General features: G+C 45.0%; 1 protein-coding gene across 1 annotated transcript in view; it reads right to left on the reverse strand.

The window, feature by feature from the left end:
• Positions 1 to 385: 385 nt before the first annotated feature.
• Positions 386 to 27,083, reverse strand: part of LOC115463480 (protein SET-like) — a 65,573-nt gene continuing 38,875 nt past the window's right edge. Inside the window, exons 4-7 of the mRNA XM_030194020.1 lie at positions 17,934 to 18,079; positions 17,401 to 17,486; positions 17,138 to 17,241; positions 386 to 1,066 (exon numbers count right to left, since the gene is read on the reverse strand). Coding sequence (XP_030049880.1) covers positions 936 to 1,066; positions 17,138 to 17,241; positions 17,401 to 17,486; positions 17,934 to 18,079 — 467 coding nt within the window. The 3' untranslated portion in view covers positions 386 to 935. The remainder of the gene's footprint in view (positions 1,067 to 17,137; positions 17,242 to 17,400; positions 17,487 to 17,933; positions 18,080 to 27,083) is intronic.

The following is a 27,083-nucleotide window of genomic DNA, read 5'->3' on the forward strand; positions in this document are numbered from 1 at the left end:
GCCACCAGAGCTACACAAAAAATTAAACCCTTATTGAGCATCATACTTATGCATACACCACTACCAGACATCATCTAAGAGATTAGTTACCTCCTTCAAGCAACCTGATGCTTAGCATCTATAGCTTAAAATAAGAGATGCAAGAGTGGAACCAGCCAAGAGGATTATTGTGTCATCACAAGTTTATTGAATATTGACCAGATCTAGTCACATCTCACATACAAAGATATGCTAGAATGTGACGCTGATGAATATTTTCCCTTTTTGGTACAAAGTAGAGCTTCCCAAACTACGGGTCAGGATCCTAAATGAGGTCACAAAACCTGCTTTTGGGGTCATAGCCTAATTGGTCTCTCTATAAGTACCTTATTCCGCATTTCCGGGGGGGGGGGGGGGGGGGGGGTCACTATCTTATTTGGGGTCACAGCCACAAAAAGATTGGGAAGCACTGGTATAAAGGAAGGTGACAAACATATCGTTCATATTAGACATTGGACCCCTGATGCAAGCACAATTCACTGAAACATGGCCGTGTCAATAAGACTTTGTGATATCACATTAGTCCTCTCAGCTCATTCTGCTCCTTGTAATCTTGCTCCTGTTCTGCGGAATTTGTTCCTTCTTTTTTGTATGTCTGTAGCTTAAACCCTATGCCCATTTTTTTCTATAAATATTATAAAACTAGATTTAACCCATAAAAAATAAACTTTTAAAAACCCATCTGAGTCGACTGGGGTCTCAGCAGTGCAATTTTTGAAAAAGGTTTTGATGCATTTTCCAGAGAAATTCAAGGGCCTCACACTGCAGGCCCACCACAGGGCAAAGCCTGATCCAAAGCGTCCGTAATCAGTTTGCTCTCTCCAGCTGCAGTTTCAGCCTTTCTGCAACCTTCTGTACCTCGGGTATCAGCAAGGATGTAGTTGAGTACCACCACCTTAGCCATCCTTATCTTTCTCTCCTATCTTATCCATATATTCTGCTCCTGAAGTTCTCTTCTCACCATCCTCTATATTGCCAGTGTTCTGCCTTGCAAAAACATCCACCTTATCTTCATTTGGGTCCAGATCTGCAAGATACAAAAATAAGGCAACATATGGACAACCACAAAGACAGAGAGACAGCTGGATAAACTGCACCTGAGAAAAAGAGTGGAATTTATCATACTGAAATGCAATCCATTTATTCCTTCAGGTTACGATCACAAATGCCTTTCTCAATTGCTCCAGGGCTGGGTTTCTTCAACGCCTACTTGAATTCCCTTTCAACAGAGTAAGACAGCAATAAATCAAAGATACTTACATGTAAGCAGGTGTTCTCAAAGGACATCAGGCCATTAAATCTCACATGTGGGTGACAATCTGCATCATCTGGTGTGGAATGCCTTTACAACATACTCTCTAAGAGCTCATGACAGAGATCCCACCACGCAAGCACAAGTGCCTTCCTACCTGTCACGAGAGTGTGGGACCATCAGTACAGTAAAATAGCTAAACAAATCTAGGGAAGGTGGGAGGGTATATAAGAATTAATGGTCTGCTGTCCTCGGAGAATACCTGCTACAGGTAAGTATCTTTGCTTTCTCTGAGGACAAGCAGGCCAGATAATACTCATATGTGGGAGTTCCTAACTACCAGGCTAACCGAAAACAACAACAGTAAGAAAACTAGAACTCACAATGGCGAGTTTGAAATAGTAATGTGAAACTATATACAAACTGTGCAAGAGTACAGCCTGGAACAGAATAAAACAGGCCTAGGAGGGTGGAGTTGGATTCTAGACCCCAAACAAATTCTGCAGATCTGTCTGTCCAAACCAACTATCATGTCAGGTATCTTGCTCAAGGCAATAGTGAGACATGGAATTTGTGGACTGAAGACCAAGTCGTAGCCATGCAAATCTCCTCTACAGAGGCTGATCTCAAGAGGGCTACAGACGCAGACAAGGCTGGAGCTGAAAAGCTGGACAGGAGCTTGAAACTGTACTGAAGCTGGAAAGCCAACTGGAGCTTGTAAGCAAGACTGGAATTTTGGAACTTGAAGGTAGGACTTGGCTGGAGCAGCAACCAGAAACCAGGAACAGAGCTTGGCTGAAGCAGGAACAGGGTTTGGCTGAAGCAGAAAAAAGGAACAGGGCTTGGCTATAGCAGGAGCCAAGAACAAGATGCAAGGTTTGGCTATATAACAGGAGCTAGGAAAGCGAAGATACTTACCTGTAGCAGATATTCTCAGAGGACAGCAGGCTGATTGTTCTCACAAGTGGGTCATCATCGTCCACGGCAGCCCAGGAACTGGAAGAAAAATTTTGCCAGCAAAACTGAAGATTTTCGGGAACGTTCGTCGCGCAAGCAGGATGGACTGCGCATGTGCGAACTGCTTCCTGCCCGCCGCACAACAGTGTCTGCTTATAAACAAGACCAACCATAACAACTCCTCCAAAGGGGAGGACGGCGGGTTTGTGAGAACAAACAGCCTGCTGTCCTCAGAGAATATCTGCTACAGGTAAGTATCTTCGCTTTCTCCGAGGACAAGCAGGCTGCTTGTTCTCAAAAGTGGGGTATCCCTAGCATCCAGGCTCACCCAAAACAATGAACATTGGTCAATTGGGCCTCGCAATGGCAAGGACATAAGATTGACCTGAAACCAAAAAGAACTAACTGAGAGTGCAGCCTGGAACAGAATCAAAATGGGCCTAGGGGGGGTGGAGTTGGATTCTAAACCCCGAACAGATTCTGCAGCACCACCTGCCCAAACCGACTGTCATGTCGGGTATCCTGCTGAAGGCAGTAGCGAGATGTGAATGTGTGGACTGATGACCACGTTGCAGCCTTGCAAATCTCTTCAATGGAGGCCGACTAAGTGGGCCACTGACGCAGCCATGGCTCTAACATTATGAGCCGTGACATGACCCTGTAAAGTCAGCCCAACTTGGGCATCAGTGAAAGAAATGCAATCTGCTAGCCAATTGAAGATTGTGCATTTTCCAATGGCAACGTCCCTCCTGTTGGGATTGAAAGAAACAAACAACTGGGCTGACTGTCTGAAGGGCTCCGTCCGCTCCACGTAAAAGGCCAATGCTCTCTTGCAGTCCAAAGTATGTAAACTGCTTTCGCCATGGCGGGTATGAGGACGGGGAAAAAATGTTGGCAAGACAACTGACTGGTTCAGATGGAACTCCGACACCACCTTAGGAAGGAACTTAGGGTGCCTGCGAAGGACTACTCTGTTATGATGAAATTTGATGTAAGGTGCATGAACTACCAGGGCCTGAAGCTCACTGACTCTACGAGCTGAAGTAACAGCCACCAAGAAAATGACCTTCCAGGTCAAGTACTTCAGATGGCAGGAATTCAGTGGCTCAAAAGGAGCTTTCATCAGCTGGGTGAGAACGACATTGAGATCCCTTGACACTGGTGGAGGTTTTAAAGGGGGCTTTGACAAAACCAAACCTCTCGTAAAGCGAACTAAAGGCTGTCCAGAGATAGGCTTACCTTCTACACGGCAATGACAGGCACTAATCGTACTAAGGTGAACTCTTACGGAGTTGGTCTTGAGACCAGACTCTGACAAGTGCAGAAGGTATTCAAGCAGGGTCTGTGTAGGACAAGAAAGAGGATCTAGGGCCTTGCTGTCACACCAGATGGCAAACCTCCATTTGAAAGAATAACAGTGGAATCTTTCCTGGAAGCAAGTAAGACTCGGGAGACACCCTCTGAAAGACCCAAGGAGGCAAATTCTAAGTCCTCAACATCCAGGCCGTGAGAGCCAGAGATGTAGAAGCGACCCCTTGGTTCTGGGTGATGAGGGTCGGAAAACACTCCAATCTTCACGGTTCTTCGGAGGACAACTCCAGAAGAAGAGGAAACCAGATCTGACAGGGCAAGAAGGGAGCAACCAGGATCATTGTTCCTCGGTCTTGCTTGAGTTTCAGCAAAGTCTTCCCTATTAGAGGTATGGGAGGATATGCATACAGAAGGCCTGTCCCCCAATACAGGAGAAAAGCATCTGACGCTAGCCTGTCGTGGGCCTCAAGCCTGGAACAGAACTGAGGGACCTTGTGATTGATCTGGGTGGCAAAAAGATCCACCGAGGGCATGCCCCACGCTCGGAAGATCTTGCGGACTACGCCCATGTTCAGTGACCACTCGTGAGGTTGCATTATCCTGCTCAGCCTGTCAGCCAGACTGTTGTCTACACCTGCCAGATAAGTGGCTTGGAGAAACATGCCGTGACAGCATGCCAAAAGCCACATCTGGGCGGCTTCCTGACACAGAGGGCGAGATCAGGTGCCCCTCCTGCTTGTTGGTGTAGCACATGGCAACCTGATTGTCTGTCTAAATTAAGATTTAAGATTACTTGGTTGGACAGCTGATCTCTGAAAGTCTTTAGGAGCGTTCCAGATCGCTCTTAATTCCAGGAGGTTGATCTGCAGACCTTTTTCCTGAAAGGACCAAGCTCCTTGAGTGTGAAGTCCATCTACATGAGCCCCCCACCCTAGGAGGGATGCATCCGTTATCAGCACTTTTTGTGGCTGAGGAATTTGGAATGGACGTCTCAAGGTCAGATTGGATCAAATCGTCCACTACTGCAAGGAATTCCGAAAGTCTGTGGACAGTTGGATCACATCCTCTAGACTGCCCGCAGCTTGATACCACTGGGAAGCTAGGGTCCACTGAGCTGATCTCATGTGTAGATGTGCCATGGGAGTCACGTGAACTGTTGAGGCCATGTGACCCAGAAGTCTCAACATCTGCCAAGCCGTGATCTGTTGAGACGCTCGAGCCATGGACACCAGGGACAGGAGATTGTCTGCCCTCGCCTCAGGGAGAAAAGCTCGAGCTGTCCTTAGGTTCAACAGTGCTCCAATGAACTCCAATTTTTGAACTGGGGTGAGATGGGACTTGGTATAATTGATCACGAACCCCAGTAGTTCTAGCACCTGAATAGTCATTCGCATGGACTGCAGAGCGCCCACCTCTGATGTGCTCTTCACCAGTCAATCGTCAAGATAAGGGAAGACATGCACTCCCAGTCTGCATAGCGACGCTGCGACTACAGCCAGACACTTGGTAAACACTCTGGGCGCAGACGCCAGACCAAAGGGCAGTACACTGTACTGAAAGTGCTGTTTTCCTAGCTGAAACCGAAGATACTTCCTGTGAGCTGGGAGTATCGAGATATGGGTATAAGCATCCTTTAAGTCCAGAGAGCATAGCCAATCATTTTCCTGAATCATGGGAAGAAGGGTGCCCAGGGAAACCATCCTGAACTTTTCTCGGACTAGATAATTGTTCAGGCCTCTTAGGCCTAGGATAGGACGCATCCCCCCCCCCCCCCCCCTGTTTTCTTTGCACAAGGAAGTACCTGGAATAGAATCCCAGCTCTTCTTCCCCTGGTGGAACGGGTTTGACCGCATTGGTCTTTAGAAGGGCGGACAGTTCCTCTGCAAGTACCTGCCTGTGCTGGGGGCTGTAAAAATGAGCTCCCGGTGGGCAATTTGGAGGTTTGGATATCAGATTGAGGGTGTATCCTAATCGGAATATTTGAAGAACCCACCGGTCGGTTATAAGAGGCCACCCTTTGGTGAAAAAACATCAACCTCCCTCCTACCGGCAAGTCGTACGGCACAGACACTTTGATAGAGGCTATGCTGAACTGGAGCCAGTCAAAAGCCCGTCCCTTGCTTTTGCTGGGAAGCAGAATGAGCCTTAGATGCACGCTGTTGACGAGAACGAGTGCACTGGGGCTGAGCCTGGGCAAGCCGCCAAGAAGCGGAAGTGTACCTACGCCTACATTAGGAATAGGGAGCACTTCTCTTCCCTCCAAAAAACTTCCTAGATGAGGAAGCTGTAGCAGAAGGCGACCGGTGGGAGAGAGAATCCATAGCATCATTATGCTTTTTAATCTGGTTAACAAAAACCTCTACTTTTTCTCCAAAAAGATTGTCCCCCCGGCAAGGAACATCCGCCATCCGTTACTGGACCGAATGATCCAGGTCAGAAACACACAGCCATGAGAGTCTGCGCATCATTATACCTTGAGCAGCGATCCTGGATGTTACGTCAAAAGTACCCCTGGCCAAGAACTTGCGATACGCCTTGTGCTGCCTGACCAACTGGCGAAAAGGCTCGGCCAACTCCGCAGGGAGCGCATCAACCAAGCTGGACAGTTGACTTATCGAGTCCTGCAAGTGTATGCTTGTGAAGAGCTGGTATGATTGGATCTTGGACGCGAGCATAGTGGCCTGATATGCCTTTCTCCCAAAAGAATCAAGAGTCCTAGCTTCTCTGCCTGGGGGCGCCGAAGCATAGTCTCTAGTACTCCTGGCTCTCTTGAGAGCGGAATCCACCACCATGGAATTGTGGGGTAATTGGGACCTCATCATTCCAGGTTCACCGTGGATCCGATATTGGGATTCTGCTTTCTTGGGAACCACAGGGCCAGACATAGGGGCGGACCAGTTTCTCATAAGGACTTCCTTCAATACCTTATGGAGCGGGACTGTCACAGCCTCTTTAGGTGGAGAAGAATAATCCAGGACTTCCAACATGTCAGACCTGGGCTCAACCTCCACAGGGAAAGGAATAGCCGTAGCCATTTCCCCAACAAAAGAGGAAAAAGAAAGACTCTCTGGTGCAGATAATCCTCTTTCAAGCGGAGGAGAAGGTCCAGAGGGAATCCAGAAAGACTCATCGGAAGAGAAGTACCTGGGATCCTCCTCTGATGCCCACGAGCGCTCCTGCTAAGTGTCAGACGTAACCTGAGTGAAAGTACTCTGACACTGGACCTGTCTCAACGCTGAAGAACGATGTCCTCCGTGGCAATGTTGAGAAGTCGACGCCCAATCCGACTGCGGCAAAGCTTCCTCCACCGACGTCGAAGGGGAGTCGACCTGGGTGGCAGCCGACGCAGATGCCGCAGGTGGCACCGAGGTCAGAGACCTCACCACAGGTGAAGGGCCAGGCACCGCTACAGCAGATGACACAGGGGTCGCAAGCACCCAGTCATCAAAGCTGATTGTCACAGTAACCCTTCCAGAAGTTCTAGAAACAAGGCCCGGATACGCTCGTCAACAGCCACCATTGGAAAAGACTGTGGGGCTGGTGGAACAGGCGGTGTCAAAATCCGTGGAGGCTCAAGAGCAGGTACCGGGCTGTCTGAAGACCAACGCATTGGCACCTCCTGTATCGAGGGGGAGCAGTCCTCTCGGCGCGGACGCTTCTCGGGTGCCAACTCTCTCGACGCCCTGGAGCTCCCAGTACTGTGCGTTGACGGAGAACGATGACGGTGCTTCTTAGCCTTCGCTCAACGCCCGTCATCAAGACTCCTCGGTACCAACGAGGAAGACGTGGAATCCTCGGGGCATAGCAGGAGGCCTCGAGACAGGTGGAGACCCACTCGATGTCTCACTGCTCCCAGCGTGAAGTGGTCTCTCAGCAGCCATTACATTGGTCCCCGATGTCGATGCTCCTGTCAATGTCAACGCCGATGTCGACGGACCAGACCCGGCTCCAAAACGTTTTTCTCGTTGAGCCTCTCGAGACGCTTGGGTCTGTTTCTTCATACAAAGACACAGACTACAAGCGGCTGGGCTATGGTCGGGCCCAAGGCACTGGATACACCAGGCGTGGGTATTGGTACCTGAGATGGTCTGGTTGCACCGAGTACAACGTTTGAAGCCGCTGGGTGTCTTCGATGACATGGAAGAAAACACAGCCTCAGCGAAATCAAACGATGCGATTGTGCCAAAAAGGGCACAAAAAGGGGAGAACCCGACCGAGCGGCCTAAAGGTCGGCCGTGTTGAAAAGGAAACTTTAAAATGGGCAAAAAAGAATAAGGAAACAACGGGAAACCAACATATTTAAAAACAAAAAATTTCAGTAAAGTAAATAAAAGAAAAAGAAAGCGAACAAGGATTGCAAAGTCTTCGTCCTGGGCCGAACAGAGCGGAGCAAAAAACACAGCCGCAACTAACCGCAGAGAAAAAAAAAGACTAAAGCTGACAAGCTCGTGCGGTGGGCGGGAAGCCATTCGCGCATGCGCAGTCTATCCTGCTCACACGACGAATGTTCCCAAAAATCTTCATTTTTGCTGGCAAAATTTTTCTTCTGGTTCCTGGGCCGCCATGGACGAAGACGACCCACTTGTGAGACCAACCAGCCTGCTTGTCCTCGGAGAACAGAGTTTAGATATAGCAGGAGCCAACAGCAGGGTTAGACTGTAGAGGCACGGGAAAACAGAACTAGAGTCAGGGCATGTACTAGGAGACAGGGCTGGAGTTAGAAAGCAAGGCTCAGAACTGGAGCAAGGGAGCAATGCAAAGAAAACAGAAACAAACAAAGGCAAAACTGGGAACAAGGAAGTTACAGAAGAAAAGCTGAGGACCAAACAGGAACAAGCACAGGCAAGGCAGAGGAGAAAACAAGAACAAGCTAGAAGTACAAACACACGCTGGCAAGAAATCACCAGAAGACCTCTGTTGCAAAGGCAAAGTTTGAGTGTCTCATACCTCCTTATGAGAGCCCTCACTGATAATATCATGCCTTCAGGAATAAGGCTTGAAGCACACAAACACCAGAGTGAGGCTTGGATACTGGGATGTCAGAGTGAGGCTTGGATGACATGAGAATGAGGCTGGGAAGCTGAAACATCAGAGCAGGGATGGAACAAACTCTGGAATGTGGCTTGAGAAACAGGGAGAAGGCAGTACGTAAAAGCGGCAGAACCTGCTGATGAGCTTTGAAACATGGACTGCAGAACTGGAAGTTGAGAACAAGTCTGGAGCTTGAAGACAGGACTGGATCTTGAGAACAGAGCTAGGTTAATACCACAGCCTGCAGTCTTCCTTGGGCTGTCCTCGAGATCACAGGGCCCCCTGGCAACAAGGATGTCCTGAACCCCACATCCAGGGTCCAGTTCTTCGGGCATGGTACAAGCCATTGGAACTTGAGGAATTTTCTTAGGACAACCACTGGACAGAGTCTGAATCTTGGATGCAAGTAAGAGGTCTTACTCTGAAGGGAGCTCCCTCCCAGGAACAGGTTTGCAGTATCCCTGCTCTCTTGACATGAGGACCAAGTTGCCAATGGCTGCTCAGGACAGGCCTTAGCCAGGAATCCACAGGTCTGGAGCGGAACATTAGGAACACATACAGTGGCTAGGGTAATAGCAGAAGTGTCAGAGTCCAGGCAATGTTCAAAAGCATCGCTCCAAGCCATAATCTCACCACTCTCCCAGTCTAAGGTTAGATTGTGTCTCTGTAGCCAGGGTAAACCCAAGACAATGTGCTGCATGGATGTCTGGAGGACATATAGAATAATGTTCCCCCTGTGATCACCGATATACAGGGATTGTCCAGGTTCTTAGGTGTCCTTGAATATGACCACAGACTGATGAGACCGGAATGATACTGGGTAACTCTTGCGTTGGGATGCTGAACTGCAGGACCAGGGCTTCGTCTATGAAGTTTCCGCCTGCCCCAGAATACAGGAAAACCTCAGTATACTCTTCTCCTTGATCTAAATCAAGCACCGTTGGAATTAGAAATTGAGTGCGAAAAGGGCCCAAGGGCCCAGTGTGGTGCCTACAGCCAAAGCTTGGTTCAAGGGTCCAGATTTATTTGGGAACTTGGAGGCACAGTGTCCATTCTCGCCACAAAACAGACATAAATTAAGGGTCTGACGCCTCTGGCTTTCTTGTACTGAGAGAGGAGAGTGACCCAGTTGCATGGGTTCTATAGGATCGAGAGTAGGGCCCTCCCTGTGACTAGAAGCACGTGCAGGGTACTGCTAGCTTGGTGCCTTCATGGTTGTCTTTTCTAAGGAGCGCCATTCTCAGGCTCACTCCTGGAATCAAATTATCATACTGCACAATGAAACACCTGAGTGAGGCCAGGAAACTGGATCATCAGAGCAGGGCTAGAATAATCTCTGGAATGCGGCTTGAGAAACAGGGAGAAGGCAGTCCATAAAGCCACAGAACCTGACCACAGGAGGAAGAGGTGACAGACACAGGGGCACTGCCACAGCCGTGACCCTGAAATTATACTGAGGGACTTTGTGATTACACAGAGTGGCAAAGAGATCCACCAAGGAAGTGCCCCACACTTGGAAAACCTCAATGGTTACACCAATGCTGAGCGACTACTCATGTGGTTGCATGACCCTGCTCAGTCTATTGGCCAGGCTATTGGATTTCCCAACTAGATATGTAGATCTGAGAACTATCCTGCTCTGGACAGCCTGTTGCCACATCTGGACAGCCCGACACAGAAAGTATGATCCAGTACTCCCCTGCTTGTTGATGTAATACACTGCAACCTGTCTGATGAATGAGTACAATTTGGTTGAACAACCAATCTCTAAAAGCCTTTAGAGAGTTCCAGATTGCTCATAGCTCCAGAAGACTGATATGAAGATCTGTCTCCTGAGTTAACCAAGCATCTTGAGTGTGAAGCCAACCCAAGAGAGCTCCCACCCCCAGTGGAATGCATCCGTCATCTGCACCTTCTGGGGCTGAGGAACTTGGAATGGAAGTCTCATGGTCAAATTGGATCGCACAGTCCACCAGAGGAAGGATTGAACCAACTTCAGTGGTACCCAGATGACATCCACAGGGGTTCTCGGAGGCTTGACACCACTGGGAAGCTAGGGTCCACTGGACAGTTCTCATGTAGAAACATGTCAAGGGAATGACATGCACAGTGGAGGCCATGTGGCCTAGCAACCTCAACATTGGCCAAGCTGTGATCTGCTGGCTGGCTCGAACCTGAGTGGCAAGTGCAACTAGAATGTCTGCTCTCTGTACAGGGAGAAAGGCTCGCGCTTGCTGCTTGTCTAGCAGGGCTCCAATGAATTCCAATTGCTGATCCGGGAGCAAATCATACTTGGGATAGTTTAAAATGAACCCTAGTAGCTCTAAAATAGTTCTCTGCATGGACTCCCTAGCATCTTCCTTCACGTGCTCTTCGCCAGGCAATCATCCAGGTACATAAGAAAAGTCATACTGGGTCAGACCAATGGTCCATCTAGCCTAGTATCCTGTTTCCAACAGTGGCCAAGCCAGGTCACAAGTACCTGGCAGAAATCCAAATAGTGGCAACATTCCATACTACTAATCCCAGGGAAAGCAGTAGGAGTTCCCCATGTCTGTCTCAATCCAGACTATGGACTTTTCCTCCAGAAACTTGTCCAAACCTTTTTTAAACCCAGATGCGCTAACCGCTGTTACTACACCCTCCAGCAAAGAGTTCCTTCTATTTGTTTCCATGTAACTTCCTTGACTGTCCCCTAGTCTTTAAACTTTTGGTAGTAGTAAAAAAAAAAAAAAAAAAAAAATCGATTCACTTCAACTCGTTCTACACCACTCAGGATTCTGTAGACCTCAATCATGTCTCCCGTCATCCGTCTCTTTTCCAAGCTGAACAGCCTTAACCTTTTTAACCTTTCCTCATATGAGAGTTGCTTCATCCCCTTTATCATTTTGGTCGGTCTTCTTTGTAGTCCGTGTAGCAACTCTGTGACCACCACTAGACATTTGGTGAAAATTACACTGATGCGAGATCAAAAGACAACACGCTTAGGTATAAGGATGAGACGCATCACCCGTCTTCTTTGGGACAAGGAAATATCTGGAATAGAATCCCCCTCTTCCCCTGGTAGAAAGGGCTTGCCCGCTTGGGCCTTTACAAGGGCAGAGAGTTCCTCTGAAAGTACCCGCTTGTACTGAGAGCTGGAGATGCTCTTGGTGGGTAATTTGGTGGTTGTTGACGCTAATGTAGGGCATAACTGAGATGGACTATTTGGAGAACCCACCGGTCAGAGCTTACAAGGGGCCACCTTGCTTGAAAAAAACCCAGCCTCCTCCCTCCTATCGGCAGCTCATATGGAACTGTCAAGGCAACTATGTTCTGCTGGAGCCAGTCAAAAACTCATTCCCCGTTTCAAGTGGGGAGCCAGCTGGGGCTTAGGCACACGCTGCTGACAAGAACGAGCACGCTGGGGCTAAGTCTGCTGAGTAGGGCGAGAAGAAGGGGTGTTCCTATGCCTCTCAGTAATAGGGACCCCTCTTCGACTTCCCCCAAAAACTCCTAGATGAGGAGGGTGCAGAAGGTGTCTGGCAGAAGAGAGAGTGTTGATGGTATCATTGTGTTTCTCAATAAGTTCGCGACCTGCTCCATCTTCTCTCCAAAAAGATTATCCCCAATACATGTTGTCAGTCTTCTTGAGGAGGTCAGGACCGACAGAGGGAACTCAGTTCTTCACTTGAACATCATACAAGATCTTGTAAAGCGGGACAGTCACAGCCTCTCTAGGATGAGAGTCGTAATCCAGGACCTCGAACATCTCAGCCCTGGGCTTGTCCTCAGTCTCCAAATTGGAATGGCAGACGCCATTTCCTTCACAAAAGCTGGTAAGGAGAGGTTCTCAGGTGGAGACTTTAGTCTCTCATCTGGTGGTTAGTCTGATGGGTTACCATAAGACTCCTCCTTTGAGAAGTATCTTGGATCTTCATCAAATGCCCATGAGCGCTCCGTACTGGTGTCGGCAAAGAACTCCTCATGGGAGGGCTGAGACCAAGCCTGCCTCGAGTATGAAGAGCTTAGCCCTTGCCTGGAATGTCATCGAGGTGCAGGCTCCACCCTCGAGTCCGGCAAACCTTCCTCCCTCGATGTCAAGGGGATACCTGTATGGACAGCTGTGGATGTCGGTACTGCATGAGGCACCAGTGACCTCATCACAGACTAAGGGCCATGTGAGGGAACAGAGGCATAAGAACACAAGAGTAGCCATACTTGGTCAGATCAATGGTTCATCTAGCCCAGTATCCTGTTTGACAAACAGTGGTCAAGCCAGGTCACAAGTACCTGACAGAAACCCAAATCGTGGCAGCATTCCATACTACAAATCCCAGATACACTAACCGCTGTTACCACATCCTCCGGCAAAGAGTTCCAGAGCTTACCTATTCGCTGAGTGAAAAAATATTTCCTCCTATCCTCGAGTGTCCCCTAGTCTTTGTACATTTAGAATGAGTAAAAAATCGATTTCTACTCATTCTACACCACTCAGGATTTTGTAGACCTCAATAATATCTCCCCTCATCCATCTCTTTTCCAAGCTGAAGATCCCTAACCTCTTCAGCCTTTCCTCATACGACAGGAGTTCCATACCCTTTATCATTTTAGTTGCTCTTCTTTGAACCTTTTCTAATTCCACTATATCTTTGAGATATGGCGATCAGAACTGAACGCAATAATCAAGGTGCAGATGCATCATTGAGCGATACAAAGGCATTATAGTATTTTCGGTCTTATTCACCATTCACCTTTCCTAATAATTCTAAGAATCCTGCTTACTTTTTTGGCTGCTGCCGCCACACACTAAGCAAAAGATTTCAGCATATTATCTACAACGCCACCTAGATCATTTTCTTGAGTGCTAACTCCCAAGGTGGACCATAGCATCAGGTAACTATGATATGGATTATTCTTTCCAATGTGCATCACCTTGCATTTGTCCACATTAAATTTCATCTGCCATTTAGATGCCTAGTCTTCCAATTTCCTAAGGTCGTCCTGCAATATTTCACAGTCCAAACGTGTTTTAACAACCTTGAATAGTTTTGTATCATCTGCAAATGTAATCACCTCACTCGTCGTTCCGATTTCCATATCATTTATAAATATGTTAAATAGTACCGGTCCCAGTACAGATCCCTGCGGCACTCCACTGTTCACCCTCCTCCATTGAGAGAAATGACCATTTAACCAATTCCTAATCCACACCAGAACCTTGCCTTCTATCCCATGACTCTTTAATTTTCTCAGGAGTCTCATGAGGAACTTTATCTACAGCTTTCTGAAAATCTAGATACACTACTTCAACTGGCTCACCTTTATCCACATGTTTATTCATGCCTTCAAAGAAATGAAGCAAACTGGTGAGCAAGACTTCGTTTGGCTGAACCCAAGCTGACTCTGTCCAATTAAATTATGTGTGTTTACTTGTTCTGTAATTTATTCTTTACAATAAATTTCACTATTTTGCCCAGAACCGACTTCAGGCTTACCAGTCTATAATTTCCCAGATCACCCCGGAACCCTTTTAAAAAATCGGCGTCACACTGGCTACCCTCCGATCTTCAGGTACTAAGGACGATTTTAACGATAGGTTACATATTACTAACAGCAGATCAGCAATTTCATGCTCGAGTACAACTGGATGTATGCCATCCGGTCCGGGTGATTTTTACTACTCTTTAGTTTGTCAATTTGGCTCAGTACATCTTCCAGGTTCACCAAGATTTCTTTCAGTTCTTTAAGGGTGATTCTCTGCATCATCACACTTAAAAACCATTTCTGGTACAGGCAGATCTCTTACATCTTCTTCCGTAAAGACAGAAGCAAAGAATTAATTCAGTTTCTCCAATATGGCCTTGCCCTCCCTAAGCGCCCCTTTTGCTCCTTTGTGATCTAATGGTCCCATGGATTCCCTCGCAGCCTTTCTGCTTCTGATGCACCTGAAAAAGTTGTTACTGTGAGTTTTAGCCTCTGCGGCAACTTTCTCTTCATATTCTCTTTTAGTGTTCTTTATTAACGCTTTACATCTGACTTGCCAGTGCTTATGTTGCTTCTTATTTTCTTAACTTGGGTCCTTTTCCAATCTTTGAAGGACAATCTTTTAGCTGTAATGGCCTCTTTTACTTCACCTTTTAACCATAATGGCTGACGTTTTCTCTTCTTTCCACCTTTGCAAATACAAGGAATGCATCTGGATTGGGCTTCCAAGATGGTATTTTTGAATAACGAAAGCCAACATCAACAGAAGGTAAACCACTCCACTGAAGACCAAATGCCAAGCAAAGAGTAGTGGAGCAAATAACCTCTCTCATATGGTGTCCACAAAAAAGTCTTTATTCAAATTGATAAAATAAGCGATCTGACACAAGTCGTGTTTCGGTCCTACTGGCCTGCGTCAGGGGCCTGTGACAAGTAAATATAACATCACCACCACATAAAATACATAACTAAAAAATTAATTAAAAATGATAAATAAAATAAGACAAAAAATCATTCATATGAAAAACATACCTAGGAATTTGTAAAACAGTATATATTCCCAGAGCAGTTGGATTAGCCAAATCTCCAATAGTATGTAAAATCAAAACAAACTTTTGTTCAAAACAAGATTATATACATATATAAAAATATATATATATATAAATGCATGATAAAAAGTACATGATATACAGGTCACAAATATAAAAATATATGAGGACTGGTTATGTATGTATATTTAGATTACAATCTATATATAAAAATCTACAATTGAAAGACATAAGACTAGCCGAGACTGAAAAAATGTGTCTAAACAACGCATTAAGTGTGTCACATTAAAGATCTGCCTGCCTTTTGGTTCCTGTGCGTGGAACAGGGAGCATCTCTGAAAATGCTACCCTGGAGGATCTGGACTTCAGCTTTCTATCTAAGAGCCTAAATTTGGCTTCCAGAACCTCCCTCCCACATCCACATGTACCAAGACAGCCGGCTCCTCCCCAGCACTATCTAAGGATCCTGTCATGGCTGGCACAAGCACCCCTGATGCCAATGAATCCCTACCAAGTGCTCCTGGAGCATGGCTTGGATCCACTCATCGAGGGTTAACATAGGGAAAGGCTGGGGCATCGGTTCAGAGACAGTCTGTTGAACTGCTGCTGTTGACTCAGGCACCTGGTTCTGGTTACCGGAGACCCCCGTGCCGACACCTCCTCGATGGAGGGAGAGCGCTTCTTCAGGTGTCGATGCTTCTGGGGTACCAGATCCCTTGGTGCCATGGTAGCATGCTTTGAGGGGGATCGATGGTTTATGCTCCTTGGGGTTTTACCTGATGCCGAGCATCAACACCCCTCAGTGCTGACGATGATGTCATCAACTCAGTGTTGTGTCTGATGCTGACCGGTCCCGAGGGCCCTGCCCAGTGGACGGCCCTGAAGCAGGTGGAGGCCTGCTCAATGCATGCCCACTTCCAATGTCAGATATGGGTCTAGCAGACATGGGGACCAATGCACCCGATGCTGGTGCAAGCACCAACGCTGATGCCAACATTGATGATTCAGACCTGACTCCAAATATTCTCTCCAAAACCCTCTGGGTAACTGTGTTCTTTTCTGCATACTCAAGCAAAGAACAGAGTTAGTGGGGTTAAAGTGTGGCCCCCAACATTAAGGAAGGTCTCAGCCCCAGAGATTGTCTGACTGCACCGAGCACAGTACTTGAAGCCACTGGGAACTTTTGACAACATGGAAGGGAAAACAGCCATGGCCAAATAAAACGACTGATGGGGATAGAAAAAGGGGCAAATCACCCAAAAAAATTAAGGGGAAAGGACCCCGGTCGAAGTTCAGGCTTAAGAGAACCTTGTGAGCTCAAGAAAAATAAGGAAATTTAAAAACCGGGTCAAACAAACCTTAAGAAGTAAAAGCAATCCTGAAAGGGGGGAGGGAAAATCATGGCAAAAAATACCCTCTGGGAAGGCATAAAAGCTCAAAAAGAAAAATAACACTACACACCAGACGCTGTAAGGAGTTGTGAGCAACATGCTCTCTCCTCACCACGGATAGAGAAACTTAATGGTCCCGTGCTCTCGGATAGTATGCTTTGAGGCATATTTTCAAAGCACTTTGGGAGGCTAAGTTCCATAGGTTTCTATGGAACTTTGGGAGGCTAAGTGCTTTGAAAATGAGCCTGTTTGTGTTCTGCACTGGGCAATGTGGATGATGTTACCCGCATGTGAGAATTACCTGGCCTGCTTGTCCTTGGAGAATTGCAAAACATGGGATGCATTATTCTGGTATTTTTTGGCAGGAACAAATCAATTTGAGTGCAAATTATTTTAGAATGTATTAAAGCCCTACACTACATGGGCACACTCTGTTTGCCATACCATATCACAGGCCATAGGCAACAGGGTCTTCCTGTGTGGCTATATATCAACTCTAAAACAATCTTTTTACATACTGTAAACTACCTACAACAGCCCCTCCCTGCTCATACTAAGTTTCTAGCTAAATTGCAACAAATCAAAATCATTAACGTTCACAATCCAGAAGAATGAGTTGCCTCTGCAAGTGCCATACTAACTTTCACCATGCTTCTCCTCATCCAAGATCTCGTGCACTTCCTCCTCTTCCTCCTCATAATCATCATCTACAATCACCACACAGTCATCACCATTCTCCGTTTCACTGCAAAACAACAAGACACAGAAAGCTGTTTATTAATGGTAGACTGTGCTCTGCTCCTTTTACCCATCAGATCTTCCTCATAACCTTATATTCAGGTCTCAATCTTTTTACTTCGAAAAGCTGATATCCCTACCCACCAGATAGAAGTATAAGACTTACCTGTCCTCCTCTCTATTCTCTGTGCTTTCCCCCTCACCCATAAGATAGTATTGTAGGGGATTCGGCCAAAGGTCCTCCTTAATGATCTACAAAAATAAAATAAACAGGATTAGCTGGAGAAATGGACAACAGCACTACATATGAACATGGATGGAAAAATCCTGGATACCTAAGATCTGGCACTTGGTGTTGCAGCCCATGAAGTAGCTTTGAAAAGCAAAAAGGAAGAGGTCAAGAGTAGACATAGGGAGAGATACAGAAGGAAAACAATCCTGGATTAATGTATGGGAAGCAAGAGCACAGAAACCAAGAGTTACAACACAATTTTAAAAAAAGGAGGAAACAAAATTAAAAAAAAAAAATCCCTATAGCTTCAAGAAATGTTATTAGTATCCAAGTTTTCAGTATTTATTCATTTCACTTAGCTAGTACTACTGTAGAAGCTCACACTACTGGCATGGTAGCTACAGCAATATTGATATTAAACAAAAATATATAATGAAAGCAGCAAAACAAATCTTACAGAATCTCACCTCAGCAATCCTGTCTGCAGCAGGAAAGCTATGGTCAGAGAACCAACTGAAGAAACTTTGACCAGTGCCACAGGCCTTCCTGCTAGAACCCATGGGATCTTGGCCACGCCACCAGCGAATAGGAGTGGAATGAGAAACCAGCCTTCCTGTAAAGACAGGCATCAATTGTTAGGAACAGGAATCTGTTTTGAGCATCTCCATATTTTCTCAAACAAGTAAAGAATAACAATTTAGCGCCTACTGACCAAAATCCTAACAATAAGTATTGCTACTGAAAATCTAAGTTATTTACATGTGCAAATTAAGATTATACAGCAATGAGGCAGTGGCATTAGCCTTAGAGTATGGCTGCTTTCTAAGAGTGCTCTAATAAAGAAAAATATCCTCCAACTGCCAAAGATTAGGACTGAACCCCAATCAAGAGTGATTTGTGCAGAGGGAGAAGCCTTGTTGGCCCACAAGAACTTAGAGACATTCCAGTTTGTTTGTGAGAAATAAGTTGGGCAGCAATTCAGCAATGCCGCATATACTACAAGTGTCAGTACCCAAGTCAGAGTTAGAAGAAAGCTGTGTCGAAAGTGAATGCAAGAAGGGAAAGTATAAGAAGGGATTTGACAAAATGGTTGGCAGAGGTCTGTGAAAATATTGCTATGGTAAGGATGAATATCAAGGAAGTGGCAGCCAACATCTGTTGAATTTGCAAAACAGCTGAAGGTAGAGCAAACCAAGTCAATACAGCAAACCCAGCAGCAAACACAAAGCATTGCAGACAGTAATCAGAGAGCTAAAATGTAAACTGCAGACCTGGAAAATAAAATCACACACTCCAAAATCCAAATAAGGGGTTGCCTAAAACAGAGATATACTTAGAATGTCTTGCAACAGTGGAGAGTAGGCCGAATGATGTTAGCTCCAGCAGAGACAGTGGTGGAAAGCCCCTTAATTAGTAGGCAGAGCACACCGAATCTTATGCCCCACAAGAGAAAAGGGACCATGAAACATGTAGCATGTTTCCATTATTTAACTAAGAAAGATGTAGAAATAAAGGTAGAGGCAATTCAATAGAAGGGCCAGGTAATCGATGATGTTATCCACTGTTATGTTTCAAAAGAGAAAAGTGATGAAAGAAGTCATTGAAATACTCAGAAAACAGAAAATAAAAGTGGGCCTTCTCCTTTGCTACTGTGTTCTTAGTCTAGCAAAACCAAGAGAACTACTTCAGAAGAGATGGGCAAGGCTCTGGCTGCAGCAAGAATTAAAAATGTGACAAAGTTTAGAAAAGGGTAGGGACAAGAGAAAAAACTGCAAGCATCAAACTCTCTGGCAACGTGTTCCAGAGGGAAGAAAAGGCAAGGATCCCTAGTGACGTAAACAGAAACAGAACTGTGGAGGGAGTATTGACAAGAAGAGCAGGACTGAGGGTAGAGACCACCATTGGACTGAAACTGGAGAGTTAAGGAGTTGACAATTTGGATGCTGGGAGTTCCAAGATGAGACAATGTGTTTAAATAATGTTGTGTCTAAGGAATGGGTCTCAGTTAGTTGAAAAAGATCCTGAGTTAATCGTTATATAGATGTCAGGTTGAGATAAACAAAGAAGGGGTGCAGATTGGTTCTGTTTGGAATTATAGATGTTGGAGGATGCTGATCTCAGGAAGAGGCACTCTTCTGAAAGGGGGTTGGTTGTTAGATGACGACTAGGAGAGTTATAATGGGGGTGGGGGAGGACTGAATCTTCCACAATAAGAATGTGAGCAATGGGTAGTTTGTTGGGTGAGGATGAATGGAACAGAAATGAATGGAATCAAAACTAGGTCACTGAATCTCAAGGGGCTAAAAGTGGTAATGAAAAAGACATCTGGTTTTCAAACAGCCTCAACTAGGATGCAGTGATGTTACAAGAGACCCACTTGAGAAAGGGAGATGACAGAATGTTGAATGACAGAATATATGAGGCCTGGTGTGGGGCATGTAGTTTGGGGGGAGGGGGGGAGGGATGAAAAACACAAATGGCAATTCTGATAATAAGGGATGACATTTCAGGTGGAGTATACTCACAGCCTATGAATGGGAAATATGTTGTGGATTTTAATATGGTTATCAATCAAACAGGATAAATCAAAGGGACAAGGATACAGCCAAAGAGACATGGATTCAATTAAGATTTACGTAAACCTTTGATTACACAAGACATTTGAAAGGCACAACACTAGCTGCAGGGACAATACATTATACTCACATCCACATTAACAGTATGCCTGAACAGAATTTATATTAATGGGGAGGCATTTGCTGTAGTCAGCAACAACCTTGGAAACAGAAAATACTGTGATATCAGACCATGCGCCGGAGTGGGTTAGTCTGTCAGGATTTGAACCAGCAAGGGAAAGAAATTCTGGACAGTACTGTGAAATTAAAAAGTTAGGGATATTTTGGGACTGTGACTAGGGGAGGTAGGGAGTGGTATGGGATCGGATGCACTGAAGGCTGTCATAAGAGGTAGACTTAATGTGGGAAACAAGGATGCAGGAGGGGGAAAATTAAAAAAAAAAAAAAAAAGAGAAATAGGAATGTCTGGACCTGATCATCAAACTGGAATGGGAATCTAAGGGTCTTGGAGAATTTAGACAGAATTGAAAAAGGTTGTTCTGGAGCCGTTATCGCATAGCAGTGCAGGAGTGCCTCATTTTCATATGGGCACCGTGATTTATTCTGCATAGGACAAAGTTCTATTAACATATGTCATATGAACTTCCATTGACATATGTTTAAAGGCTTTGTTGACCCCTGAAGCAGGTTTACATGCCGAAATACAACCATGTCGGGTCCGCAATACGTTGAATTTGTGACTACATTAAAGGTCCTTAACTTTGGATATCTTTGTATTTGCCTAACTTCTTTGTTGTCTTCTGAAAGTAACATCATTGGCTCCCTTGAGGCAGGCAGTGATCTCAGTTCTCCAAAGGCAGCAAGACAGGACAATTTGCGGATCTTATAGACCTATCAACACATCTTATTAGTGAAAATATTAGCAAACCAGCTATCAGAAGCAATGACACTCCTAGTACAGAAAAACTGGGTAGATTTCGTATCATGGAGCTAACATTAGATGAATCTGCTTTGGGCCACTAGGAGTACCAGGGAGACAGAGGACATGCTAGACTGGGGTTGGGGGTGGGGAGAGAGAAGGGGGAAGGGAGGGAAAATAGAACAGAGAACTATTAAGAGACTGTGAAAGGTGAGTGACAGGGAATGGGACGAGTTCGGGATGAAGGAAAGATGGAAAGCTGTATGTAGTTGTAGATTAGGAGAGAGTCACTGAGAACCTGTTTGTAAGAAAAATGAATTCCAGACCGAGAAGCTGAAAAATGAACAGAAAAAAGATGAAAGGAAGAGATCGATGTTAGAGATGGATATGAGGAGGAATTGAAGACTGGAAGAGAGAGAATTAGACAATGGACAGAAGTCCCTGGAAAGAGTTAAAAGAAGACAAAAAGAAAAGCAGAAACCAGAGCCCAAGACCAATTAGAAAAAAAATAAAATGGTCAGGTAGCAAAGATAGAAAAAAAAATATTTTCTGTTTGATGATTAGCATGTGTCAATTTTTGAAATGAGTATCTGCCAGGGCCAGTGTTAGATATGACTGGGGGCTAGGACAGAAATTTGGGAGATGACTCCAAAGCCTATTAGCAAACAATATCTTCTTCAGCTTCAGGTTGGCATGGAGTCTTCTCTGGCCTAGAAGCTCAGGGCAATAGTCCTGTGTGCCCCTTCCCCTCTCTCTCATGCCATCCCTGACATTTGCTGTCTTTCTTTATATTTTCCATAGCACAAGGGGAAATGAATCTCCTTCTGTTCCTTTGGTGTTGCACTATATACAGCGTCTGGCTTCTTTGTGTTACAGTTTAATTTTGTATGTGTATTTCTATATTCACTTTGTGGTTATTTATTTTTTATTTGGTGAGGGTCTGTGTTGTGTGTGCATATCAAACTGGATATTCTATTACACATTCTTGCATAGAAACTCCATAACAACCTGTCTTGTTTCAGGTATACTGATCTTCTAGGGATCACTGCAATATTTATGGTGCTGCTTTTTCCCCAGGTGGAGTCCTAGTCATGTGAAAGTTAGTGCTGTAATTATAGATTTGCTGTAGGTACTAAGTGACTTTTTATTATGATTTTTTTTGAAGAGGTTTGTATTATTTTACACTCTGCTTGGTATTGAGATGGCACTAGAATCAACACTTTTTTGTACGGTACATTTTATGGGAATGAAAGCCTGTTGACACTTAATGGTTCCTTATATCGATCTACTCAAGCATTCTACCCACCAAATATAAGGCAAATCTCACTCGCATCACCCTCCCTATTACTACCTGCTCTATAGAAAGCTCTGATGGGTATTCCAAACAAAAGAACACCTCTGAATCACCCCCCCCCCACTTTGGAGAAATTCTTTATGCCTGTGAAATTGCACAGGGGGGGGGGGGGGGGGTTACTTTTAAAGCTGATCCTCAGATATTGTAGCCAAAGAAGGCAGAGCATAAAAATGTATATAATTTTACATAAGTAATGCCACACTGGGAAAAGACCAAGGGTCCATCGAGCCCAGCATCCTGTCCAATCCAGGCCAAGGGCACCTGGCAAGCTTCCCAAACATACAAACATACTATACATGTTATTCCTGGAATTGTGGATTTTTCCCATTTAGTAGTGGTTTATGGACTTGTCCTTTAGGAAACCGTCTAACCCCTTTTTAAACTCTGCTAAGCTAACCGCATTCACCATGTTCTCCGACAACGAATTCCAGAGTTTAATTATGCGTTGGGTGAAGAAAACGTTTCTCCGATTTGTTTTGAATTTACTACACTGTAGTTTAATCGCATGCCCCCTAGTCCTAGTATTTTTGGAAAGCGTGAACAGACGCTTCACATCCACCTGTTCCACTCCACTCATTTTATATACCTCTATGTCTCCCCTCAGCCGTCTCTTCTCCAAGCTGAAAAGCCCTAGCCTCCTTAGTCTTTCTTCATAGGGAAGTCGTCCCATCCCCACTATCATTTTAGTCGCCCTTCGCTGCACCTGTTCCAATTCTACTATATCTTTTTTGAGATGCGGCAACCAGAATTGAACACAATACTCAAGGTGCGGTTGCACCATGGAGCGATACAAAGGCATTATAACATCCTCACATCTGCTTTCCATACCTTTCCTAATAATACCTAACATTCTATTCGCTTTCCTAGCCGCAGCAGCACACTGAGCAGAAGGTTTCAGTGTTATTATCGACGACGACACCCAGATCCCTTTCTTGATCCGTAACTCCTAACATGGAACCTTGCATGACGTAGCTATAATTCGGGTTCTTTTTTCCCACATGCATCACCTTGCACTTGCTCACATTAAACGTCATCTGCCATTTAAGCAAATATATATATTTTACTTTTATTTCTAAGTAAGAGGATGCTCAAGAAATGCCATAAATTATTTATCTGGTCCCCCTTCATGGCAGCAAAAGGAAGGGGGGTTTGGTTAATTATCAGTACAAGGAAGAGAGGAGGGGAGACACAGGATCTTAGAAAATGAGGCCCTGGGAAGAAAACAGAAGGGATTGCTGGCAAGTGCAGAATAAGAAAATGTAATTGTTGGGGGGGGGGGGGGGGGGCATCAATCCATTTACACATCACAGCACCTCTGTGCCCTTATGCACAGCCAGAAGTACCTTCAAATCCCTTCATTCACATCTTCCTATATCTGTGATCCCTTGCTGTTTCCTCTCCCATCCCCTCACTCACATTATTCAGCACCTTTGAATCTCTCTATCCCCAATACAATCCAAAGCTCCTTTGATACCATTACTCATTCTTGCAACCACATTCTCTACCTCAATCTTCAGGCATATTCCCATGGTTGCCCTGCTTGTAGGACAGTAGCAGTGTAGTCCTCTTTTGCTCCAGGTCAAGTTATGCTTTGAACTGTTAGTTTTAAGCTTGACATGCCAGCTCAACAGCAGAGAACAGAGGTGTAGCTCAAGCCATTGTTGTTGTTGTCCTCCTGACATGTGGTAATATGTTAGTAGGGGAGGGGGAGGGAGGAGAAGGAAATGTGGACACCACATTTCACATGCTCAGGATCCAACCAGAGGAGAATGTGGCCTGAGGCCTGAATTGGCACTGCTGTGTCTCTTATCCAACAGAATTGTCCTGAAAACCACTATTGCTACTTCTATCACTGCTGTGGCTCTGACCTCCAGTCTGGGCCCCTCGGTTCCAATTACACGGGCTGGATGAAGTGTTTGTTTGGGCCAGAAGCAGCATATAAGTCTTATGTTATTATAGTATCCCCTGTCCTTCAAAACCACACTCACACAGAAGATTGCAAATAAATATAATATGAGAACTTGAAGCTCACTCTTCAAGCCAAAAGAACTGCTACTAAGAAAAGTGTTTTTGTCTATCAGGCATTTTAAACCCGATTCTATGGGCTTATCAGCTGGGGTAGAACTACGTTAAAGGTCTCATTAATAGGTGGTCTTCTGGTGGAGGAGCTGTCATCAACTGCTTCAAGAACTTGGATAGCAACAGAAAGAGTTTTAATTAATGTGAATTCACTAAGCAGTTATAGTCAGATGCACCTTTACTAGAGAGATATGAAGAAGGTTCTATGAAATGCAGAAAAATGGTTCAAGCTTTTCCTGATAACATCACTCATAGAGGATTTCCTTCATCGCAAGTTGTATAATTTTTTTAGTGGCTTGCTTTCTTGAAGCTGTTACAATAGTATGGAGCATTCAACATTCATATTAGTAGTGCTAATGAATGATGTCTGGATAGAAAATCTTCCCTTAAGCTTCCATTATCAGTGCAGGAGATTCTACTAAACAGATCAGTCTAGACCAGTGGTTCTCAACCCAGTTCTTAGAAACACCTAGCCAGTCAGGATATTCAAAACGAAGGATATGCACTGGGATTATTGAACAAGTTGTGTTGTTCTACTCCAGAAGGCCTAAGCAATTGCAACTGATAACACCAGCATCCAGCATATGCCAGGGAACAGTGCTCCTTTATGTCTGTCCTTCTCATTCTGCTGATTATCTTAATAACTTTACAAAACAAAATAGGACAAAGCTTCTGTAATTGTAGCTCTGTCTGGATATCATCAAGTCTGGTTTCCTCGTCAGTATCTGTTATCAGTCTAGAACAGGAATTCTCAACCCAGTCCTCACGACAGATCCAACCAGTCAGGTTTTCAGGATTTCCACAATGAACAAGCATAAGAAATTTGCCATGAAAACTTGAATTTCATAATAAATTGCTTGGAGTTCCAACTGAGTTATGGAGTTTTGTTTGTATGTGTGACCACATTCCCTGGATAATGGAACTTCTAGATGAGCTTCCCCAGCGTTGCTTGGATGCATCTGTCATTAATATAAGTTGGGTTGCAGTGGGTGAAAAATCTCCCTCTAAACTAGGGGTTCTTATCCCAGTCCTCAGGGCACACCTAGCCAGTCAACGTTTCAGGGCATTCCTAATATATATGCATGAGATTTGCATATAATAAAGACAGTGTATGCAAACCCAGCTCATGTACATCCATTGGGGATATTCTGAAACCAAATGAGCTAGTTGTGTCCCGAGGACTGGACTAAGAACCCTTGCTCTAAGAAGACTGTAGGGAAATGTCCACCACTTTAGGGCTCTATGCAGCTTCTCCATCATTCAAATCCTGTAGTTGGGAGGCTGAGAGTTGTTGGTGCCACTGGAATTTCAATTCACTTTGTGCTACCTTCCGGACGAGAGACAGCCTGCCCCTCCACTGAGACCACCAAGACGCCCAGCGCAACCTCATTGGGAAAACTGTGGAGCTGCCGCTCCGCCAGAAGAACCGGCGGCATTGGACTTGTGAGGAGCACGAAAGCATCTCTGCCTGAAGGGCCTGCTTTGACTACACCCTTGAGCAGGGTAGCACCGTGTGGATCGCAAATGACCCGCCCTTTGGAATACTTAGGAGCTGTAGTGCACTGCAACCCTTTCTGACGAAGAGTAGGGAGTCTGAGAGGACACGTCTCTCTAATATCCTTTACCAATCTCCTGAGGTCCTCGTTTAAGAGCAAGAGCTCCCTAAAGGGTAATGGCTCAAAAACCGCTTGGAAGCTGCATCTGCCTCCCTGTGCAGAGCCACAGCTACTGGTGCGCCACTACCGAGATTGTACGACAGAAGAGTGACACTTCCTTGAGCAACACTTTGACCAGTCTCATATTGTCAAGCGCGACACTTATCAGCGCAACACTTTATAGCACGTTACTTATAGAAGTGTATTTTTTAAGTGAGTGACACTTATTAAAGTGAACCACAGGAGAAGGAACAGATAGAGAATATATAAAATCCATGAAATGTTTGACGCCTTCACCGAAAGAATGCAAGTGCATATAAAGCAATGTTAAACAAGTACTTAAAAAGTACAAATTAAAAAAAAAAAAGAAACATTAAATGGCTTACAAAGAAATAGATGCTGTTCACTTTAAACATTCAAATTGATTTTGTAAGTGATGCTAGACAAAGGCTTTTCGATCAATATTATTCTTAAGTACTCTTGAATTAAATTAATAATCTGTGAATTCAAACATTTACATTTCTTTGACCTTTGGTTGTCTCCCTGACCACAGGAAGCTCTGGAATACAAGGCAAACTGCAATCCTTCACACTGAAGAGCACACAGAAATTTAAAAAATGAACAGATGGTGATAAATCGATCTGCGTCTGGAAGACACAATGCCAGCCTTCAAAGCTTATTATTAGTTCTTGGTATGCCTTCAATAGTCCTTTCGTGAACCATCCACATCTTAGGAGGAAACTGAGGACGTCTAGAGACACCTCTTCTATTTCTGCAGCCTATGCAAAATAGCAACAAATCTGAAATGTTGAGATTTAATAACTCAGCTTCACCTAGAATATCATCAAAAGCTTTGGGCATGTCTTGGACAGGTAAAAATGCCAAGGAACACAATGACTATACCATGCAGCAAACATCTTCATTCTCTGTATATGCTGCCATCAGCTGGTATGATTAAATATAAGAGATGAACATAGAGGCCTCATGGCACTTTTAACATGTAATCTGTTTTCTCCTAAGTTAATTGTAAGCCA

Source organism: Microcaecilia unicolor, chromosome 2, assembly GCF_901765095.1.
Source record: "Microcaecilia unicolor chromosome 2, aMicUni1.1, whole genome shotgun sequence".
Taxonomy (NCBI): Eukaryota; Metazoa; Chordata; class Amphibia; order Gymnophiona; family Siphonopidae; genus Microcaecilia; species Microcaecilia unicolor.